The 18583-nt window shown below is 40.4% G+C and overlaps 2 protein-coding genes across 4 annotated transcripts in view; one reads left to right on the plus strand and one right to left on the minus strand.

Annotated features, from left to right (window-relative positions):
* Window positions 1–11739: 11739 nt before the first annotated feature.
* Window positions 11740–14102, plus strand: sp5l (Sp5 transcription factor-like). Its single transcript, XM_055049850.1, has 2 exons — window positions 11740–11905; window positions 12340–14102. The coding sequence occupies exons 1-2, from the start codon at window positions 11852–11854 to the stop codon at window positions 13384–13386; spliced, it is 1101 nt and encodes a 366-aa protein (XP_054905825.1). The 5' UTR covers window positions 11740–11851; the 3' UTR covers window positions 13387–14102.
* A 1121-nt stretch (window positions 14103–15223) lies between these two features.
* arhgef25a (Rho guanine nucleotide exchange factor (GEF) 25a) overlaps window positions 15224–18583 on the minus strand; it is a 53916-nt gene continuing 50556 nt past the window's right edge. For 2 of the 3 annotated variants that reach the window (XM_055049826.1, XM_055049828.1), the window contains one exon: window positions 15224–17649. In XM_055049826.1, the coding sequence (XP_054905801.1) occupies window positions 17524–17649 (126 nt within the window). In that variant the 3' untranslated portion in view covers window positions 15224–17523. The remainder of the gene's footprint in view (window positions 17650–18583) is intronic. The other variant, XM_055049827.1, reaches the window with a different exon arrangement.

Here is an 18583-nt window from a genome sequence, read left to right on the forward strand (position 1 = left end):
TCAGTAGCTGTCGCCACTTCCTCAACAGCTCTTTCTTGTTGGATAAAATTTTTATTTTTTCTTAACTAAGTCTGCTCTGCTGTTCCTCATTGTTACATGAAATAAAATTCTGCCATTATTTAGAGCACATTCCGAAATAAGTTAAGTTTCTCTGTAGTGGAAGTAGCTAAGGAAACATATTTCTTTCTTCGTGAAATTAATCAAGTTGATATTTTAAGTACTTTGCATGAATGTTTGCTATTATTATCATATGGACCGAAGCGACACAACATCAACTATAATATTTTGATGGGAATTTTTAATTATTCAAAACAAAAAAACAGGTTCATATTAATATTAAAGAACACAATACTAATGTTTAGAGGAATAACATTGATTTCAGTCACATCAAGACAGAGAGGGGGATTTAGTTTTTTAAGCATGCCTTGGAGAAGTCTTTGTAACATTTTCCTGCAAAGTGAAGAAAAAAAAACCCTGCTCTGAGACATTAAAGTCGAGTAAAACACGCTGGATGAGGAATTTAACACTCCTAAAACAACTGAAGAAACACTCCAACTAAAACTCCTTCATCCTTCTAAGATTTCCCCTACTTTCCCCACGCTTCTTTTCTGAAGATCAAGCCATGGCAAAAAGTTGAAAAATTCTACCTCTTTGATCTGCACACACAAGTGAGAGTTCATTTCCATTTTTGATTTTCTCGCTCTCTCTCTCTTCTCTCTTCCTTTCTGTAAGAGTGCCAGCATCAAGATTTACCTTGGTGTGCAAATGTGCTGGAATAGGTTAAAAGGAAATCTCGCAGCTCTCTCAAAGCACAAGTGCAGATGTTATGAAGTTAATTAAAAATTTAGCAATTCGTTTCTCCCCGTCCCAATTTAGGCTGCATCAAATGGAAGAAAACAGACGGGTGGAAAAAAAAAATACTTATGAGAGGAGTCCGCGCAAGTCTGTAGATTTTACATGTGTGGCATCGTTGACAACAAGGACTAGTTCAGAGATGTAAAATTTCCCTCATCCACCTTTTTTCAGTTCTTCTTGTATCATTAGGGCATATGTAAATAATTTCTGCATTATGCTAAAAGTTATCCGGAACTCTGAATGCAAGCGTGTTAGGTTCGTAGACTCAGCCTGACTTTGCTCAAACGAGCCGATATCGCTCCACACATTTCCCTCCGTCTGCTTCGTTTAGAAGACAACGGAGATAAACATGTTCGTGGGCCTCCCTCTTCCATCAGTCTTCCCAACAGCCAACCCAGCTTTACCCGTGTTTACTCAAATTGCATCAGTATGTTGACACCGGCCCCGTACCTTCTCCCAGCTCTTCCTTCTCCTCCCAGATAATAGTGCCAACCTCAGAAAGGGTGTCAAGTCTCAAGATGCTTGCCCACCCTTCTCCACTCCCCTGTCTTCCTCCCCCCCCCCTCCACCTCCCTGTTGCGGGTGGAGTGGGTGATGCTCTGGGAGCGTGAGCAGAGGGAGGGCTTGCAGAGGGTGGTGTCTTGCAGGTGCTTGCAGTTGCATTCGTCCCTTAATTCCTTTCGGTGCTCTGTGTTATAGCCTCTTTGTGCTGCCCCCTCTCCACCACCACACCCCAGCCCACCCCAATGGGACCCCCAACACCGCCAGCTCCCCCCTCACTCTTCCTCCACTGAGTGATATTACAAGCGGCAGCCGCGCGCCTCTGATCTACATGCGCCGGGCTCCCTCCTGGTCCTGGGTGAATAGCGCTTGACTTGTTCAATTTGTTTAGAAGCCGCGTTGGATGCTTTGAAGCCACACATTTTAGCATAAATCATAACCTGTCTCCTTGCTCACAACAGCTTTGAAATGCAACATCTGCTTTTGAATCTCCGCTTTACAATTAGTCAGGCAACATCAATAGAATGACTCCCTGTAATTCTTCTTTATAATGAACTGCTTTGTGCACATGCAAGGGCATCGGTGGGCCCCATTTTTCAGGCTTTTTTTTTTTTTTTGGGTGCATTTTTCCCAAGGCCAACATCTTGAGACGGGTCAGTCGGTATCAGCAGGTCTGTTTTGTTGGGGGGGAGGGCTGTGAACTCCCTAAACTTTTGAGCGTAATTAGACTCGCGTGTTAAATTGGGTTACCCTCTGCAATAACCTACTTAGGAAGTGTCATGGTTGTGGGGCATGTTACCGGGCCGTGTTGTTTACTCTTTCATCATCACTCTTCAGGATTCCTGTTTGTTGGTTTGTTTTGCAAAGCACCAGCCTTCTGTTCAGCTGTGGGAAAAGTGCGGAATCAAAGTCCCAGAGAGCAGGCTGACGGTGACGTTGATAAGCTTGGCCTGTCACTATCCGTTTGTCTGAATGACACTGACGTTCAGGTTGGATCTCTGGAGGAAGCGGCGCAGCGCAGAGAAACCAGGTGCACAAGCTGCAGCTGTGCTGTGAGGAGGAAAAACTCGGCTTCCTTCAAGTTCGCATGATGAATTTTGTACAAATTTCAAGGCGATGCACGGGATAAACGTACAACACTTTGGCATAAGTTTCTGTTATTTTCTGAACTGTGCCGAAGTTCAATACTCTCCGAAAGGGATCCATCACTGATGGAGGCCCCTCTCACCGGCTGCATTAAGAATTCCTTTTGCAGGTTGAAGGGGAAAATAACAATCCCAAAGATTTTTTTTTTAATTATTATTATTTTCAAAGGCAAGCATTTGATCAGTAGTCATCAATTAAACTTACTGAGGTGCAAATTACACCGCAAGGATTAGATGAAAGAGTCTCGTGTCATTTCCTCCCCTCCTCCTCAAAGCTTGGCTTGATTCGCGGCACACAAACAGCGGGCTGATCCCTGGCATGGCGGTGACAGGGTGACACTTCCCTTCACATTACGCAGGCTGAGCTGACTGAGGGGCTTAACATATAGTGGCATCGCAGGCGCACATTTACAAATAAACCCACCGCTCTAGCTGTGTGGCACTCCCCTGCACATGTAGCCCTTGTATCTGCAATTCTGCTTTGCATTTATGATTTTAGCTGGAGTCCCACCATGAGAACAGGTAACCACCTATATATATATATATAGGCCTATATATATTTATTATTATTATTATTATTATTATTATTGTTTTTTTCCCACATGGTATTTTAAGACTTCTAGACTAAAATTAATATAAGAGTTATTTTAGTTTTATTTCGTTACTTTTTTTTTCTCAGAAACAACAGTGGTGTTTTTCTGTTCTTCTCATCTGAAATGAATTGTGAGGATGGAAGTAATTGGAAACTGTTGCAGCAGTGATTGGCTGATGTTACTCAACCTAAATCAACTCCATATTTGTTTGACAAATATGGAGTTGCTTCCTATTACGCGGCTGTAATCACAAATTATTTTATTTTACATTTAAATCTCACTTGGCGTCAATCAAAAACAGTCACAGTACAGGAAACAGTTTTGAGAAAACCCATCCCCCCCTGTAATTGTTTATCAGTTTTCAGTCGTCTTTGTTATTCTTGAAAACAGCCCAGGCCAGTCATGAGGGCTGAGGCCAAAGGCTCCTTCAAAAGAGAGAGCTGAGAAGCAAGTTGGCTGTCTGAGCTGACTACTGAGAGCCTGAGATCAAGAAAGCAAGAAGCTAATATTTCCAATGAGGTGGGAAAATTCTGTCTTAGTTGATAAAAATTGATGTGGAAGAGAAAACTTCAAACCCTGCTTTCCCTTTCTCTTAGATCAGATAAGGTGTTATCAGCCCGACTGCAGATGTGCAATCTCATCTATTTATTTATACAATCTCATGTATTTGTATTAAAAGAAATCTCAGTTCAAACTGAGCTTACCTTAAAGGTCAGAAAAAGTGATATCACTTTGAACTGAGATCTTTTCATAAAAGGTTTCTTTAGTATCCCTCCTAGCTACATGTACAGTAGATAGAGAACCAATAATTTCACACTTTGATCCTATTCGTACGCCATGGTGATAGCTTTTGAATGAATGGTACGTATAAATAAATTAAACTCCTCGTCTTTTTTCATGGCCTTTTATTGAAAGATGCATTGGTTCGCAAACCAATACATCATCCATTGATTTGTCTCAGTGCAAAATGATTGATTAATTCTGTTCAGTTAAGATGGATCTTTTACTCAAGACATGCTTTATGCATTTTACAATGATTAATATTCCATTTTTGGCAGATGTCGACGATAAATTTCAATTTAAATATTAGAAACGTGTAAATATCTTATCTTTTCTTATCTTATCTTATCTTATCTTATCTTATCTTTTCAGAAACTAATATTTATGATTTCATTATTCAGTCGCTCTCTCCCACATAGAAAATGTCCCTGCAAGCTACAATACCCAGATGAACTTGATGGCTGTAAATTATAATGTCGAGTGTTACAGCTAATTATTTACCGATGTTCCTATAGGCTTCACAGCTGATAAGCCCATTGTCTTCTTTTGTCTCTGCTTTTTTATTATTCATTTCATGTGCCAATTACACCGACAGGCAATTGTAGGGAATTCGTCTTTTTGGGGAATTTACACAGCAAACCCTATGAATAAACAATTCACACTTTCCGGATAAATTAGTTATCATTAATTTTAAATGCTGTGTTGGGGAAATGAATTACCATAAACTTTGCACGCTTGAAGAAAGGGCGCCAGTGTGGATACTTTAGACACCAACAGGAAATTCACAGAGGAAGTCGCTGAACTGGCAGCAGCAGAGACGTCTCAATCCAGTTTTCACTGGTTATGAATGCTGGATGGAGGAAGATCAATCACCTTAGGTTGAAGTTGTGGGATGTAAGAAATTTTAGAACCACTATATTTTTGTTTTTAACTTGGTAAAATAATGATGCATATAACACTCAACTTAAATTTTTATCTGTGCTTGGCCATATTTATTAATTTTTTTGCTTCATTTTCAGCACTAAATATACCAAAAAATATTCACACAGTAATCAGCAGTTCCTGTTCAGAAGAATTTTACATTTTAATTCTAAAATGGCAGATTTTTCTCTTCTCCTTGGTCTTACAGGAATAAATTCAGGTTCTCAGAGTACAACATTGTTTCTCAATCTTCTTCATTTGTATTTACATGAATATTTATCTTATTTTTTCCGTTAATTCCTTTTTCTGCATGTGAATTATTTGTTGATCATCAATGTTTTCTTGATTTTTGTTTCTTTTTAAATCATTTACATATTAGCCCAAATAATCTTTCCCAGTATTGAATCCCTCCCCATTTTGACTTTTGACAGATTTTGCAGTATGTTGTGTGAATACCAAAATCTGCTAATAACTTCTTAAGCTTCAAAACCAGAGCATTTAAAAATCTGCAAGGAAGCATCTCTTCTTTTTTTTTTGCCATCTATGCGCTGCTTTAGTTTTAAAACAGGACCTTTATTTTACTTTACTTTCTTCTGATTTACAATCAACATGACTCAATTTATTTCGGTCTGAAAGTCTGCTCCTATACAATAGACTCCTATTTAAATATTTCTTGAATCAGGTGTTTACTTTTTTGACAATATGACATACAATTTGGCAACATGCCATGATTATGATGAAATGATTATGAAGAGCCATGAAAGTGACACTCGGCAGGTGGACTGAATTCATCCTTAGCCTGAAGATAAAATAGAGTTTCTGAACCATTTTCCTTTGATAAAACATGAAACACTCGCTCTGCTCCAGCTCTAAGCCTGTGACGAGTGTTTTAGTGCTTTAATATGAGTGATATTTTTTGTAACTCCTGTGAGTTTATGTTTTAAAGGTGACTGTGTTTAGTTTGATTTTCTGACAGATTATGATGTATAACGAAACCATCAGCCCCTCTGGCTGTACAGATTGTGGTGCTTTGGATTTTTATCAAACAGGTAATCTCTGTTCGGTTTATATAACATTTCTCCAAAGGTGAGTAAGGCAGAGATTTCTTCAATCCGTTTCTTTTACTGTACTGCTCAAAGCCCGTCAGCCTCTGCTGGATCTCTCTTTGCACTCTCCCCTTTCGTCTTCGTCTCTGGGAGTATGGGTGCATGTCAAGTGATTGTTGAATTGAAATATTGATGTGGAGTATCAAAGCGTGGCGTAGCACTCCTGTGTTTCCAGAACTAACCACGAAGCGCTTTGATCAGATACTCCTGTGATCTGACTTCTGAAGTTGTTAAGAGTGCTGGAAAACAAAATGCAAACAAACTTCAAGTGCTCTTGGTATTGATAAAAGTTTTCTTTGACAAGTGGAGATGCATGCTGTCTGCATGCGTCTGCCCAAGACTAGAGATTTTGGGGGGCAGGAGGGGTTTGTACATGCTAATGGACATGAGATGAGGGAATTATTGTAGTTTTCTGTTTCTCGCACACCTTGCAGTGTAAACTGCAGTGGAGGGCTGGGAACCCGCACAGAATCGAGCAACACTGCAAAAATCGATTCTAATTATATGATTTCTGTGTCATTTAACTGTAATTATGCATCTTCGAACGCAACGTTTTATTTTTGCACCAGATAAAGACCTAATGTAAGAAATCCGAGAGTGGCAACGTCAAAGGATGCAAAATTAAAATCCTTATGGGCCAAAATCTGATTTCTACATTCTTTGGGAGCTATATTTTTTATTCAGTGGTTCTATTGTATAATAATAAATAATGTAAGTGGATGACAAATCAGGTCAAAATGTGAGCCTGAATATTAACAGAGGAAGAGGTTTTAAACGGTGAAAACAGAGGCAAAGACCACTTTGTGCTTTAACTGGCTGAACTGGGAAAAATGTTGCAGTAGAATTTGTACCTCATCCACCATTTGGTACATATTTTATTAGATTTGTTCGTAACACACATATATTTTGAAATCAGGTCAAAATATAGAAGTACATATTGGCTTGTATTTCTAAAATCGGGTACAACATCCATATTTCTATACTTGTATACATATTTTGAATACAGGTGTTTGAAAGCATTTTTTTTCTATTTGGCTCCTTTTACTTTTATTGTCAACCCATTTCCAGAGAAGTAGTCCAGTGGCATGTCCTCCAAGCCCAATTTTACATCTGTTTATCATATTACCATATACTTTTGCAGTCATTGAGTATGTTTGTATTTGTCAAAGGATCAGCTTAATTGTGCAGCTTAATTTTTACAAGACAGAAGTCATTGTTTTGGTCCCAAAATACAAAGACAGAAATCAGCACTTGTCTTGAATTAAAGCTTATGCCAGAAATCTAGAGGCAGTAATGAGCACAGACAGAAACATGAGCCAGAGGTCAATTATTTGGTCTATTTATGTCTTAAAAAAAACTTTGCAATCATTAAAGAGCCTGTGTCAAAACAGCTCACCGGAAATCACAAAGAAAACCCAAGTTCAGCCACTTCTGAACCACTATAGTGGCTTTCCTTTGGTAATAATGATGGCCTTTGGTCATGATATATTTCAAATAATATTACTCTCTACTGCAACCTTTTTTTGTAAAGGCAAAAGATGGTTTATAATTATTCAGTTTGCTATAAAGGAGCCAGAGGACATTATTATGTATTTTCCAGGAACATAGTGGCATTTCATGGCTCAATCAGGTAAGTATGTTACTTTCAGTTATTAAAATACTCAATATATCAAAACTAACCCAAAAACAAAGGTGACTTTGCATCAAAGCTGTGTCTCTGTCTTTTTAAAATCTCCTACTATTTCCGACGCTTCAGCATCGGAAGCATCGGTTTAGCATGCTCTAAAGTGTTATTTTTCTTTGCAAAGGAACAAGAAAATAAAGGCTAACGTACCACCTTGCCAGCATCAGCTTTGAGAACGGTCACTCATTGAGTCCTACAGTTAGCAGAAGGCTTTTACATGCTGTCTGTCTGTCTGATCCATTAGGCCGCATTTGTCACACAAGGGCCATTCAGTTAGCGCAGCGCTGTAAAACCGGCTTTTTGACATGGCCACCAGCACAAAGGCTGCTCTCCACTGAGGCGGCCCGTTTTCAAGTGCAGATGGTCAAGACAGCTGGGACAATTTAGTGATGTGAGGCTTTTAAACTGCCCCCCGGGCATGATAAAAAAAAGAAAAGAAAAAACTGCTTGAGTACCCTCTTGCATATTCTACACCACAAGCTTAAGATTGCATCTGGAACACAAACACCATTTGTTCTCCGTATTTAGAAAAAAAGGAAACCCGCTTCAAGACTCCGGGAACATTAATCGCAGACCGTCTTCCAAAGTTTTAGAATCACTTGTCTTGTTTTCCTGAATGCATTTTGCTGTCTAGAAATAGGTGCACAAGAACATCTGCATCATCTTGTTGGGATTTGGGTTTTTGAAGTTGCTGGTAGCCGCTCAGTCAGAGAGGAACGCGCGGCACATGACGGAGCGGCTCTGATTACCAGCAGTCTAACCAGCTGTTTAATGAACACAGGGACCTCTTTCTCTGGAAATTAGTTTTCCCTTGAATACTGTGGAAGCCTTATCCAGGTCTATTTAAATGAGGTAACATGGGGAAGGTAAGCACCACCACATGAGCATTGTTTTCACAGTTCAAAGTGAGGAGAGAGTACTTTGCACTTCAAAGACACTCTTCTGGGAGGCAGTACAGTGGGGGTGGAGTGGGGTGGTGGGGAGAGGGGACAGGAAATAAGAATCGGGGTAATTAACAACTTCTGCTCAGTAATAAACCGCAGACACGGTACTCTTCTGCCTCCAAAATGCACTCCTTTAACGCTGTTCAATTGCATCAAAGATGTTTCCCCTCAATTTGGAATTACACCGTTCATTTTGAGCTTATTTCGGACTAATAAATCAGAATTCACTTTATTGGCCCAAACAGGGAATTTAACCTCAATTTCAAGTATTAAGGCAACTTGGTAAAAATAAAATGTATTTGTATGGGGAAAAAGGATTTTGCAGCACTTGAATTACAGTAAAACATGTAAAAGTGGGTGCAGCTAAAGTTGGGTGTTGTCTGTTGATACGAGCCTAAAACTGTCAGTCGAAGTGACCTAGGATTAATGGTTTCGAATTCGTTTTAATGCATACGTCTTTTTATAGTTCAAATCCTAACTTCAGGTGGCTTCTCCTTCTCCTGAGGCCGTGTTTATTTAAGGATCACACAGTGGAAAACAGTGAGGAGCAGATCAGGGAGAAGCGGGGTGATGGGAGTTAAGGAGGGAATGGTGGGGGGGATTTACATGAGAACAGGTTCCCAGCCTGGATTTAAACTCTTAACATTGTAATGGTGAGCAGACTTACAGAATGAGATTAAGCCTCCCGATCTGCATTTAATGGAGCAGATCTGAAGTGGCCTCTACTTGAACTCTGAAATGTGAGAATGTCACACGGGGCGGCCTATTTGACATGTCGCCTACTGGTGAGAACTTGGAAAGGCTTTGATTGAGTTTTATCAATTAACTCTGTGAGGGGGGCAAGAGGGGGAGACACTGTGACTTTACTGGGAGTGTTTGAGCCCCATGCCGGCCAATCGTGACCACTGTTTGACTCCTAGAGGCACAAAAATACTTATCTGGATAATCTAATTAGACATAATTCACAACAAAAGTGTCTGCATATATTCGTTTATTTAATTCATGCTGTAACTTGCCTTAACAAGATTAAGTTTCAGTTTTTAAAATATTCCTTTTTGAATAAATGGCTTAAAATGAGAGAAATGTAGCTGCTGTGACCCAATAAGATCATAGTTGGTGATTTTGCAAGCATCACTGATATTTGATGAAAATACTTTTCTTGTATTTCCTATGTTTTTCACATATCCCACCAAGGGCTTGATGTCGTATGCAAATGTTTTGTTCCCAGTGTGAGCAAATTATTTCACTGAGGTGGCTCTAGAAATCTTAGAACTTTTACCAGAGTAAGCATTTTGTTCATCCACAGCACACTATATGTAGACATGAACAAAAATGCAGACATGCAAACTGTTGAGATCACTAGAGATTCTACCCTGATGAAGCAAACTGCTGAAATTTAACCAATAAAATCAGTTTGACAATCAGCATGCATTTTTATTTTCATGAATTAATAAGACTGGAGTAGAAGTCACGAAGCTCGACACAGACCTGTGCAAAAAGATTAGAGAAAAATATCAAATGCATTCCTGTTTACGTTTAGATTCACACATTTACAAGAAGCACGGCTTTGTTTTTAATTTGCTCCACACACATGCAGAAGTGAGATTTAGTGTTTGTGTCTAAGTCACAAGCTTCAAGACTCTTTCAGCAGCTACAAATTTTCATTTATTCACTTTTTGAACCACATTTTGATTTTGAGTTAAAATAAGATATCAAATAATTTAGGCTCATTTATGACCCCGAGGAAGCCCACAAGAGAAAATCCGCCATCATACTAAAAAAGTTGATTTCATTTCTAAAATGACTTCACAAAGAAGTCGCATTTGCAAAAATACTGTGGACGGTGACATTGCATCTCCTTATTCTTTAATATTTTCTGTCATAAAAGTTCATAATGTTTTAAAATTCATCCTTGTGTTGCCATAACAGACTTGTTGAATGTATTCCAGGGCTCAGTAAAATGAGTCTAGCATCTCTGGTAAAAAAAAAAAAAAAAAGATTAAAATATTTACATTTAACGTTGTAAAGAAACTTAACACATTAGGAAAACTGAAACCTGTAAACTAACAGATAGTGACTAATTATGATTATTTTGTCTTCCTATGTTACAAAGATAAAAAAATATATATATTAATAGCAAAGGCATGAGATGTAATATAAATATTAGTGATAAAATGGTCTAAATGTAATGAACATGCTGGCATGTCTGACGTTAGCTTGCTAATAAGTGTGATGTTGACGTTGGTGCTGTGATGAAACCAGTCGAAGTTGGCTATTTTTTAAACATAAAGGAATGAAATGTTAAGAACATTTAGACAAACACAGCTAAGACGTGTCATGCATTACAAATAGCTGCTTGAAAGGTTCAAAAGCTCAATTTACATGCAGATTTAGCTTTAGCATTGTTGCTTAAGCTAGCTAAAACTGGATTAAAAACCTCAAATTCTTTCTCCAAAACAGGAATTTTATCAAGCGTGTCATTTTTTTTTTTTTTTTTTTTTTTTGCTTCACGTTAGAACTAAGGACATCTTTATCTGATTCGTAATACAAATATCAATAAACCTTGCATTACTTTCTAAAATTCATTCAGTGTGTGTGGGGCCTACATGTGTGGGCTACTTCCTCTTTTCTTCTTCTTGAGATGAGAGCAGCCACAACGTGTCCAGTGAAGAAAAACACCGTGGAGGAGAAGATATTCACTAAGATGTTTTTTTTGTTGTTGTTGTTTTTTGTCAAAGTCTTTTTGTCAGAACAATTGGAGGAGGAGTCAGTTCTCGGGGTCAGCATTTGGTTGAAATTGAGTGAAATTATGAGTAGCCCACCCCTTCACCTAACAAGACCCCCCCCCCACGCCTCCCTCCCCTCAGCCCCTCCGCCTCCTGCTTCCTCCGTCTCATCCCCACTCTATTGATGGGCTCGTCCGCATCATACCGGAGACCCCGTTGAGAGGATCTCTTTTCTCTCTATAAAGAGAAGATGCGGCTCGCGCGTCTTTGAGTTGCTCGCACTGGATTTTTGCAGCGCGCGCGCCTCTTTGGGCAACTTCGACTGGTTCAACCGACTGCGAACAGAAAACACTTTTTTTAAAATTATTTTTAATTTTTATTATTTATTTATTTTAACCCGGAACATTTGAATGAAACGGGATTTCCCAGAGTCGGAGTGTTTTTTTTTTTTTTTTTTTTTTTCTTTTTAAATAAATAAATAAAATATATAAAAATCTTGATGCGCGCGTTCTGCCGCATCTCCGGCGACAGTTTCGTATTCTGTGCGTTCTCGGAGCAGTTTGCGCTGCGTGTGGGGAACAGGAGCGCGAGGACAGATGGCTGCGCTCACGATACAGAGGACTGACAACTTTTTACACACCTTCCTGCAGGTTTGCTTCTTTTGTCTTTAACTCTGCATTGTTCCCCTAGCCTTTCCATACATATACACATATATATATACACTGCTCAAAAAATAAAGGGAACACTCAAATAACACATCCTAGATCTGAATGAATGAAATAAATATGAAAATAATTTCCACCTGGTATCTATTCCATTTGCACAACAGCAGGTGATATTGATTGCCAATCAGTGTTGCTTTCTAAGTTTGATTTCACAGAAGTTTGAGTTATATTGTGTTGTTTGAGTGTTCCCTTTATTTTTTGAGCAGTATATATAGTGAAAATGTCGATTTTTACTTTTGAATTGAATTGTTCCAACTTTTTGGAAGTATTTATATAGAAAAAGAAAATGAAAATAAATAAAATAAGGTGAAACAACATAACTTTTCCTAATGGTGATGCGTTTGTGTGTCGCCGCACAGGACCGGACGCCCAGCTCCTCTCCGGAGGGCGCGCCCAACGCCCTCTCCTTCCTGGCCACCACCTGCAGCCAGGCCTGGCAGGTGGGCAGCGCCATGGGCTCGGATGGCTCCCAGTTCCCTTACGAAGGCACGGTCAGCTCCACATCTGGAATGTTTCAGCTATGGAGCAACGACATGCCCCCCAGCACTGCCCTCAGCACGCACCAGATGACTTTCACGGTGCCCAAGGTGCAGTTTCCCGGGCACATGCAGTCCGGCCTGGGTCACCACCACCATCATCACCACCATCATCCTCATCACCACCACCACGAGCTGCCTCTGACCCCACCGGCCGAGCCTGCGTCCTCCTACTCCTTCGAACTGTCCCCTGTTAAGGTGCTGTCTTCGCAGGCGCAGTCCAGCAGCCCCTATTACCCCCAACACAACGGCGTGGGGCAAAACTTCCCCAGCTTTCTGCAGAATTCCTCCGCCAGGCATCACCTTTCGGGCGGCCACGTGGAGGACGGCCAGCAGTGGTGGAGCCTCCCACAGACCAACAGCGCTCCAGCCAGCCACCCCTTCTCCCTGGGCAGGCAGCTGGTTCTGGGTCACCAGCCGCAGATAGCCGCTCTGCTCCAGGGCACCTCCAAGGGTCTGCTGAGCTCCACGCGCCGCTGCCGGCGGTGCAAATGTCCGAACTGCCAGACGAACAGCGGGGGGCTGGAGTTCGGCAAGAAGAGGCTGCACATCTGCCACATCCCGGAGTGCGGCAAAGTGTACAAGAAGACTTCCCACCTGAAGGCGCACCTGCGCTGGCACGCCGGGGAGAGGCCCTTCATCTGCAACTGGCTCTTCTGCGGCAAGAGCTTCACGCGCTCCGACGAGCTGCAGCGGCACCTCCGCACGCACACCGGGGAGAAGAGGTTCGGGTGCCAGCAGTGCGGCAAGAGGTTCATGAGGAGCGACCACCTGTCCAAGCACGTGAAAACCCACCAGAGCAGGAAGGGTCGGTCCGGGCAGCCCCCTCAGGGCACAGACCCAATGCTCGCTAGTATTAAAAGAGAGTGAGCTGCTTCATGCAGATTCAAATAAAGCAAGACAAAAAAATATATATATATATATAAATATATATATAACTGTGGGAATCACATTTACTGCCATAGATTTGCACTACAGGGTAAGCGTTCCCTGAATGTCATTCTTCCTTGTCAGAATCCTGCTTTTAAACCAACCTGGACTCTTGTGCAAAGACTTTGGGTGAAATCCTTATTGTTTTGTTTTTATTTTACCCCAAGATGAAGCTTTTGCAGTGATCTTGTGAAAGTTCAGCGTGAATGATTAAAGAGCCTTTGATATTCATTATGTAAATCTTATTTAAATTTCAACTGGTGTGAAAGTCTATTTTTTCAGACTTTATTGTGTAAATATTTGACTATGTTAAACAGCTGATCATAGGGTTCTACCTTAGTATGTGCTCTGGAGAATTAAGTTGAACATAAATGTATGCCTTAGCTGGAAAACTGCAATGATCTCTGAAATTATTAGGAGTTGTGGGGGGGAAATTGCAAAATCGTAACTCGGTTTTCATTCCGGATTTGCTCAGAAATTGTTTGGAAAGTTCAACTCTTTGATTTGTCTGTTTTTTTAAGAGGCAAAGTGATAAAATACGCTGCTGGTCAATCTGTTTAAACTTCAAATTGTTTGTAAGTTATGTAAAACTATTCTGACCGGTTTTATTTGGGTTTTGGCAGCATGTAAATTTGAATAAACACTGTCATGGGGAAAAAAAAAAACAAGAAAAATAGTTTCTTATTGCATCATTCCTGTGTTTTGTAGAGTTTAACTTTCTCGCCAGTTTGTCCATTCGGAGAGCATTTTGTTCCTATGGTAATTTGATTTCTTTCAGAATACAAATGCTGTCCATTGTGATGCCAGTTGTGAAGGAAGAAGCTCCTAAAAAACATCCAACATGCTGGGGCTGTTCAAAGATTTCCACACCTCAAAGTAAATACCCATGCTATTGATGGGGGGCTGTTTGTGCCGCCTGCTGCAATCAAGTTCACAGTCATGTGGCTTTTTAATGAGTGTTTTTTTTTTCCCAATAGAGGTTTGAGTCAACAGCTGCATCACAGGGGCAGTGAAGAGGAATTCCCTGTGAATGGGACCCCTGTTGCCTGAGATCCCTCTGTGGTGACAGGAACTCCCTTTGATTTTGCACCCTTGTGAAAGTTAATACTCCCCTGCTCCCCCCGTCCCTTCTCCCACCCGAGACCTCCATATATCACTGCCGTGTTATGACGGGCTCTGCTTTTACGGCCTAGAATGAGGCTTTATTCAGATGGCCAGCCAACCAGATGTCTGATCATCCAGGGGTTTCTTCTCTTTGTTTCAACTTCCTCTGGCGGAACGCAAAAATAAGTGAAATATGTCGTCTTTGTTGGGGGTCCCACAGAGGAGGCCGAGTGACTCCACAGCGGCGTTTGTACTTTGTTGCTGCCATCGGGTTATTTTCATCCAATCCAAGAGAGAATCACCTGTGCAGATAAGCTGAAATTTATCCCAGATAAAAAACCATAGCATGTAGTTAAATCAATTCTGTGAGTGCGAAACATTTCTTTTTTTTTAGCTTTAGTCATCCCTCAGGTTAGGCTCCTTGAAAATGTTCTCCTGAAAGAGAAACTGATTTACCTCCCCGGTTGTTTCTCATGTTTGTTTTTTGCCAGAGGATCCAAAGCCAGACCGTTTATGTACATTATGTCCACGGGTTCTGAGCCGCTTCTCCTCCCATAGGGTTGCTGGTAAAATATACCAGCAACCCTGCAACAGCAGAGTCCACAATGTGACTGAGAGCAGAGCGGTCAGACTGGTGCTGCACAGATATCAAAAGTCAAGTACTGTCAATCCAAACTTTGTGGAAATTAGCTTTATTTCTTCTAATAAAAGCAGTAATTTCCAGCAATGGCAACATAACTGATGTCACGGTGACGAGTCGACATGTTAAAAGTTATTTAGAGTCATTCCAGTCACTGGAAGAGAGACTCACAGCCATTGTAGACATTTAGAGTTCTTGCAACATTCAGACTTGTTGCTGATGCAAATCTGACCGTCTGACTTGATTAACATCGTTGAAAGGTAAAACTATGAACAGACGAGTTCAAACATTAAGGTGGAGATAGCAGAACACAGAAAAGCCATTTTAAGGGATAGCATTGATTAGTAAATATCTGTGAATGTTACACAGATATATATATTAAAAAAAGTTTTTTATACACCGATGTGTATGAAAAACACATTTGAGTTTACAAATAAATTTAGAGTTCACAAGTAAACAAACAAGCAAAAAAAAAGTTAACTCGTTGCATGACAAATTTCTTGTATTATTTTTGGAAGAAACTGAAGACACATAAAGCCAGACATTTTGCTGAGTTTCAAAAAGACACTTTTATTTTATACGACGCGACTCTTTCTAGTCGCTCAAATGTGACATCAGCCAGCCTTCTCTTTGAGTTACACCTGTTACTTTTGGTTCTCTGTAGAGGTATTTCTTTGTGTGTTTCATGCAAAACTGATTGATCAGTCATTCCAATGAGAGCTTTGTGAAATAAACTGAAGTTAAAACAAGCCAATGTCCTATCTTCCTGGATTGCTTTGTTTTCAAAGTGAATGATAATGGTAGTTTGTTTTGTAGTTTCTGTGAAGAGATTTCCAAGTGTCTCTCTGAAATGTGAGGCCTTTTGATCTTTGGTGCAGCTGTATGATCTAACTGAACTGGAGGCGAAAGTCTTTAGGGTCCCCTAGTGGCCACAAATAGGTGAGGCCTTCTCCTGTTTTTTTTTTTTTTTTATGCCAACAGTAATTAATATCTTTGATTCCTTTTTTTGAAAGAGGAATGACAAGCCGAACCCTATAGTAAGGACACAAAACATCCTAATTGCTGAGCTGCTGTTTTTGGCACTTTTTAGGTAGAACAATCATGCAAACAACCAGCTGGTTGATGAGAGTTCTTGGCATACCAGGGTCATAGTTCATCCTTCAAGTGGCCGTGTTAAAGTACGCTTTCTTTATGGTATGTACAGTATATAATCCAAGAGGGCAAAGGTTATAGAACGAGGCTCTTGACATGACATGAATTGGCTTATAGTAACTTACAATTTGTTTTTAAATCAATTCTTACTTAAGGATCACAAAAGATGGGTGTAATGTGGCATTGCTCCTGTCAGTGGCCGAGGAGATGTTGCATGCAACACTTTTGCGTTTTCCAACTCTTGAGGAGTTGCCCAAAGAGGGGAAAAAGAAATATGGGGTGACGTCATACCCACAGAGAACCTCCAGAGGGCTCCCTTAAGCATTCTTGTCCAGATCAAAGGGAGGCCGGTCAAACAGAATATCAGAGCGCACAGGGCGCCCCTCAACACTGTTGCAACAAAGAAAGTTCCTCATATTTCAATGAAATTTGAGAAAACAAAGTTCTTGCGATGACCACGTCAAATGTCCCGGCTTCCCCGTTCTTGTCAACATCAACAGCAAACTCGGGTGTCAACAGGGAAATTTCAAAAAACAACAAAAACAAAACATATGAAAATAATTGGGGTTGTCTCCATTGCAGGGTATCCGAATGAAACTTAAAGAAATTTGCCAGAGGAAACAAGAAGAGGCGCTCCTTGCCCGCTCTCATGTACGCCGACGTATCCACAAGTCATTTTCACAAACACACATTCAGGCACACACTTAGCTCCAGTGATTGCCCCAATTAGGAATGGAATCATCCAAGATTTCGCTCCATCCCTTTCAAAGAGAGGAATACAGACTCTTCAAAAGAAAACAAACAAACAACAACAACAAAAAAGAGAAAGTAGAAAGCAGAAATTGTCAAATCACGGAGTGTTTTATAATTCTGAGCCGAGCAGCATCGCGCCGGATGCTCTTGCTGTTCACTGTAGGTGATCAAGGCCACATCACCTCCCTTTTAAGTGGCTCTCTAAAAAGGGAGTCAAGCAGTTTATATATATAGCTATATATAGATATACAGATATCTATATATAGCTATATATATATAGATATATATATATATATAGCCCATGTCTCCTTCATACTTCTTCTTCCTAGGAAGTCCCAAAACAAGCATACACCTCAGGTGTGCGAACAAGTACACAAGTGGTGTCTTCACAGCATTAGTTAGCTGTTGTCCTCCTGACTCAGAAGAGTTCACAGGTCGTCTTCGGCCAGCTGGGCTAGGTTGCTGGGACGTCGTCCGGCTGAGGGGCCTGACAGAGGAGCCTGGGTCACCACATCAGAAGCAGAGCCTCTGCGGAAACTCTCTACTGCTCTCTGCTGGGGGAAAAGGGAACACTGATCAAAGCACTGAGAGACCCCAATGGAGCCAGGATGTAAGACAAATCACTTTTTCTGTCTTTGTAACACATTTTTTGAAATCCTTCCTCATTCGCACCTCTAACGGAAACTCATGTGCATTGAAATCATGTGCATGTGAGAGGCTTAGCATGTAAGGCATTTTGTAAAAGTTTCCATGCCTCTTAAAACTTTTTTAACGTTGTCACGTAACAGCCAGATACTTCAGTAGATCATAACAGGATTTTACCTAGTAGAACAGCAGTGCATAATTTTAATGTGAGCAGGATAATTTTTCTTTAAATAAAACACTTGAGAATTGCAGCATGAGCAATACTTCACCTCTTTTTCACCATGATATCCCACACCAAACTAGTGATAACAGAGCCCACCCACAGATAATTTAATCTCAGCATAAATAAGTTTCTTTAAACTTATTAGAGAACCAACAGCATCACAAAGACCCAGGGATACAACTATAACGTCAGTGAATAGGGCACAGTTACAGTATCACCAGGAAATAACCATTGACAGGCTAGGAATGAAGAGTATAATGGGAAAAGCAGCCAAGAGTCATCTGATGACTCATGCACTCTGCAGCTCCAAAGTCTAATTTATAAATAATTTTAACACAATACTTTAAAATCAATAAATGAACCATAAGTTTGGTCTGCAGGTTGCACTGAACACATATAAGAAGGTGCTCTGGGCAAATGAAATCAGAATTGAGCTCTTTGGCTTACAGACAAATCTCTATCTGTGTGGCAGTGAAGAAATGCGCTGCATCAGCTCTCGGAGTGAGCTTTGCAAAACGAATTGACGGAGAATTCTGTTTCTCAACGTATAAAGCATGAAAGCTAAATTTTCAGATTCACTCTTCATCCTTTTTCTTCGTCTCTACAGTTATTCACATTTT

Source organism: Poeciliopsis prolifica, unplaced genomic scaffold, assembly GCF_027474105.1.
Source record: "Poeciliopsis prolifica strain line A6 unplaced genomic scaffold, Auburn_PproV2 SCAFFOLD029, whole genome shotgun sequence".
Classification (NCBI taxonomy): domain Eukaryota; kingdom Metazoa; phylum Chordata; class Actinopteri; order Cyprinodontiformes; family Poeciliidae; genus Poeciliopsis; species Poeciliopsis prolifica.

Coding starts and splice junctions, on each gene's coding strand:
- sp5l (XM_055049850.1), top strand. CDS start 11,852: ATGGCTGCGCTCACGATACAGAGGACTGACAACTTTTTACACACCTTC. Junction 11,906..12,339: donor TTTTACACACCTTCCTGCAG/GTTTGCTTCTTT, acceptor GTCGCCGCACAG/GACCGGACGCCCAGCTCCTC.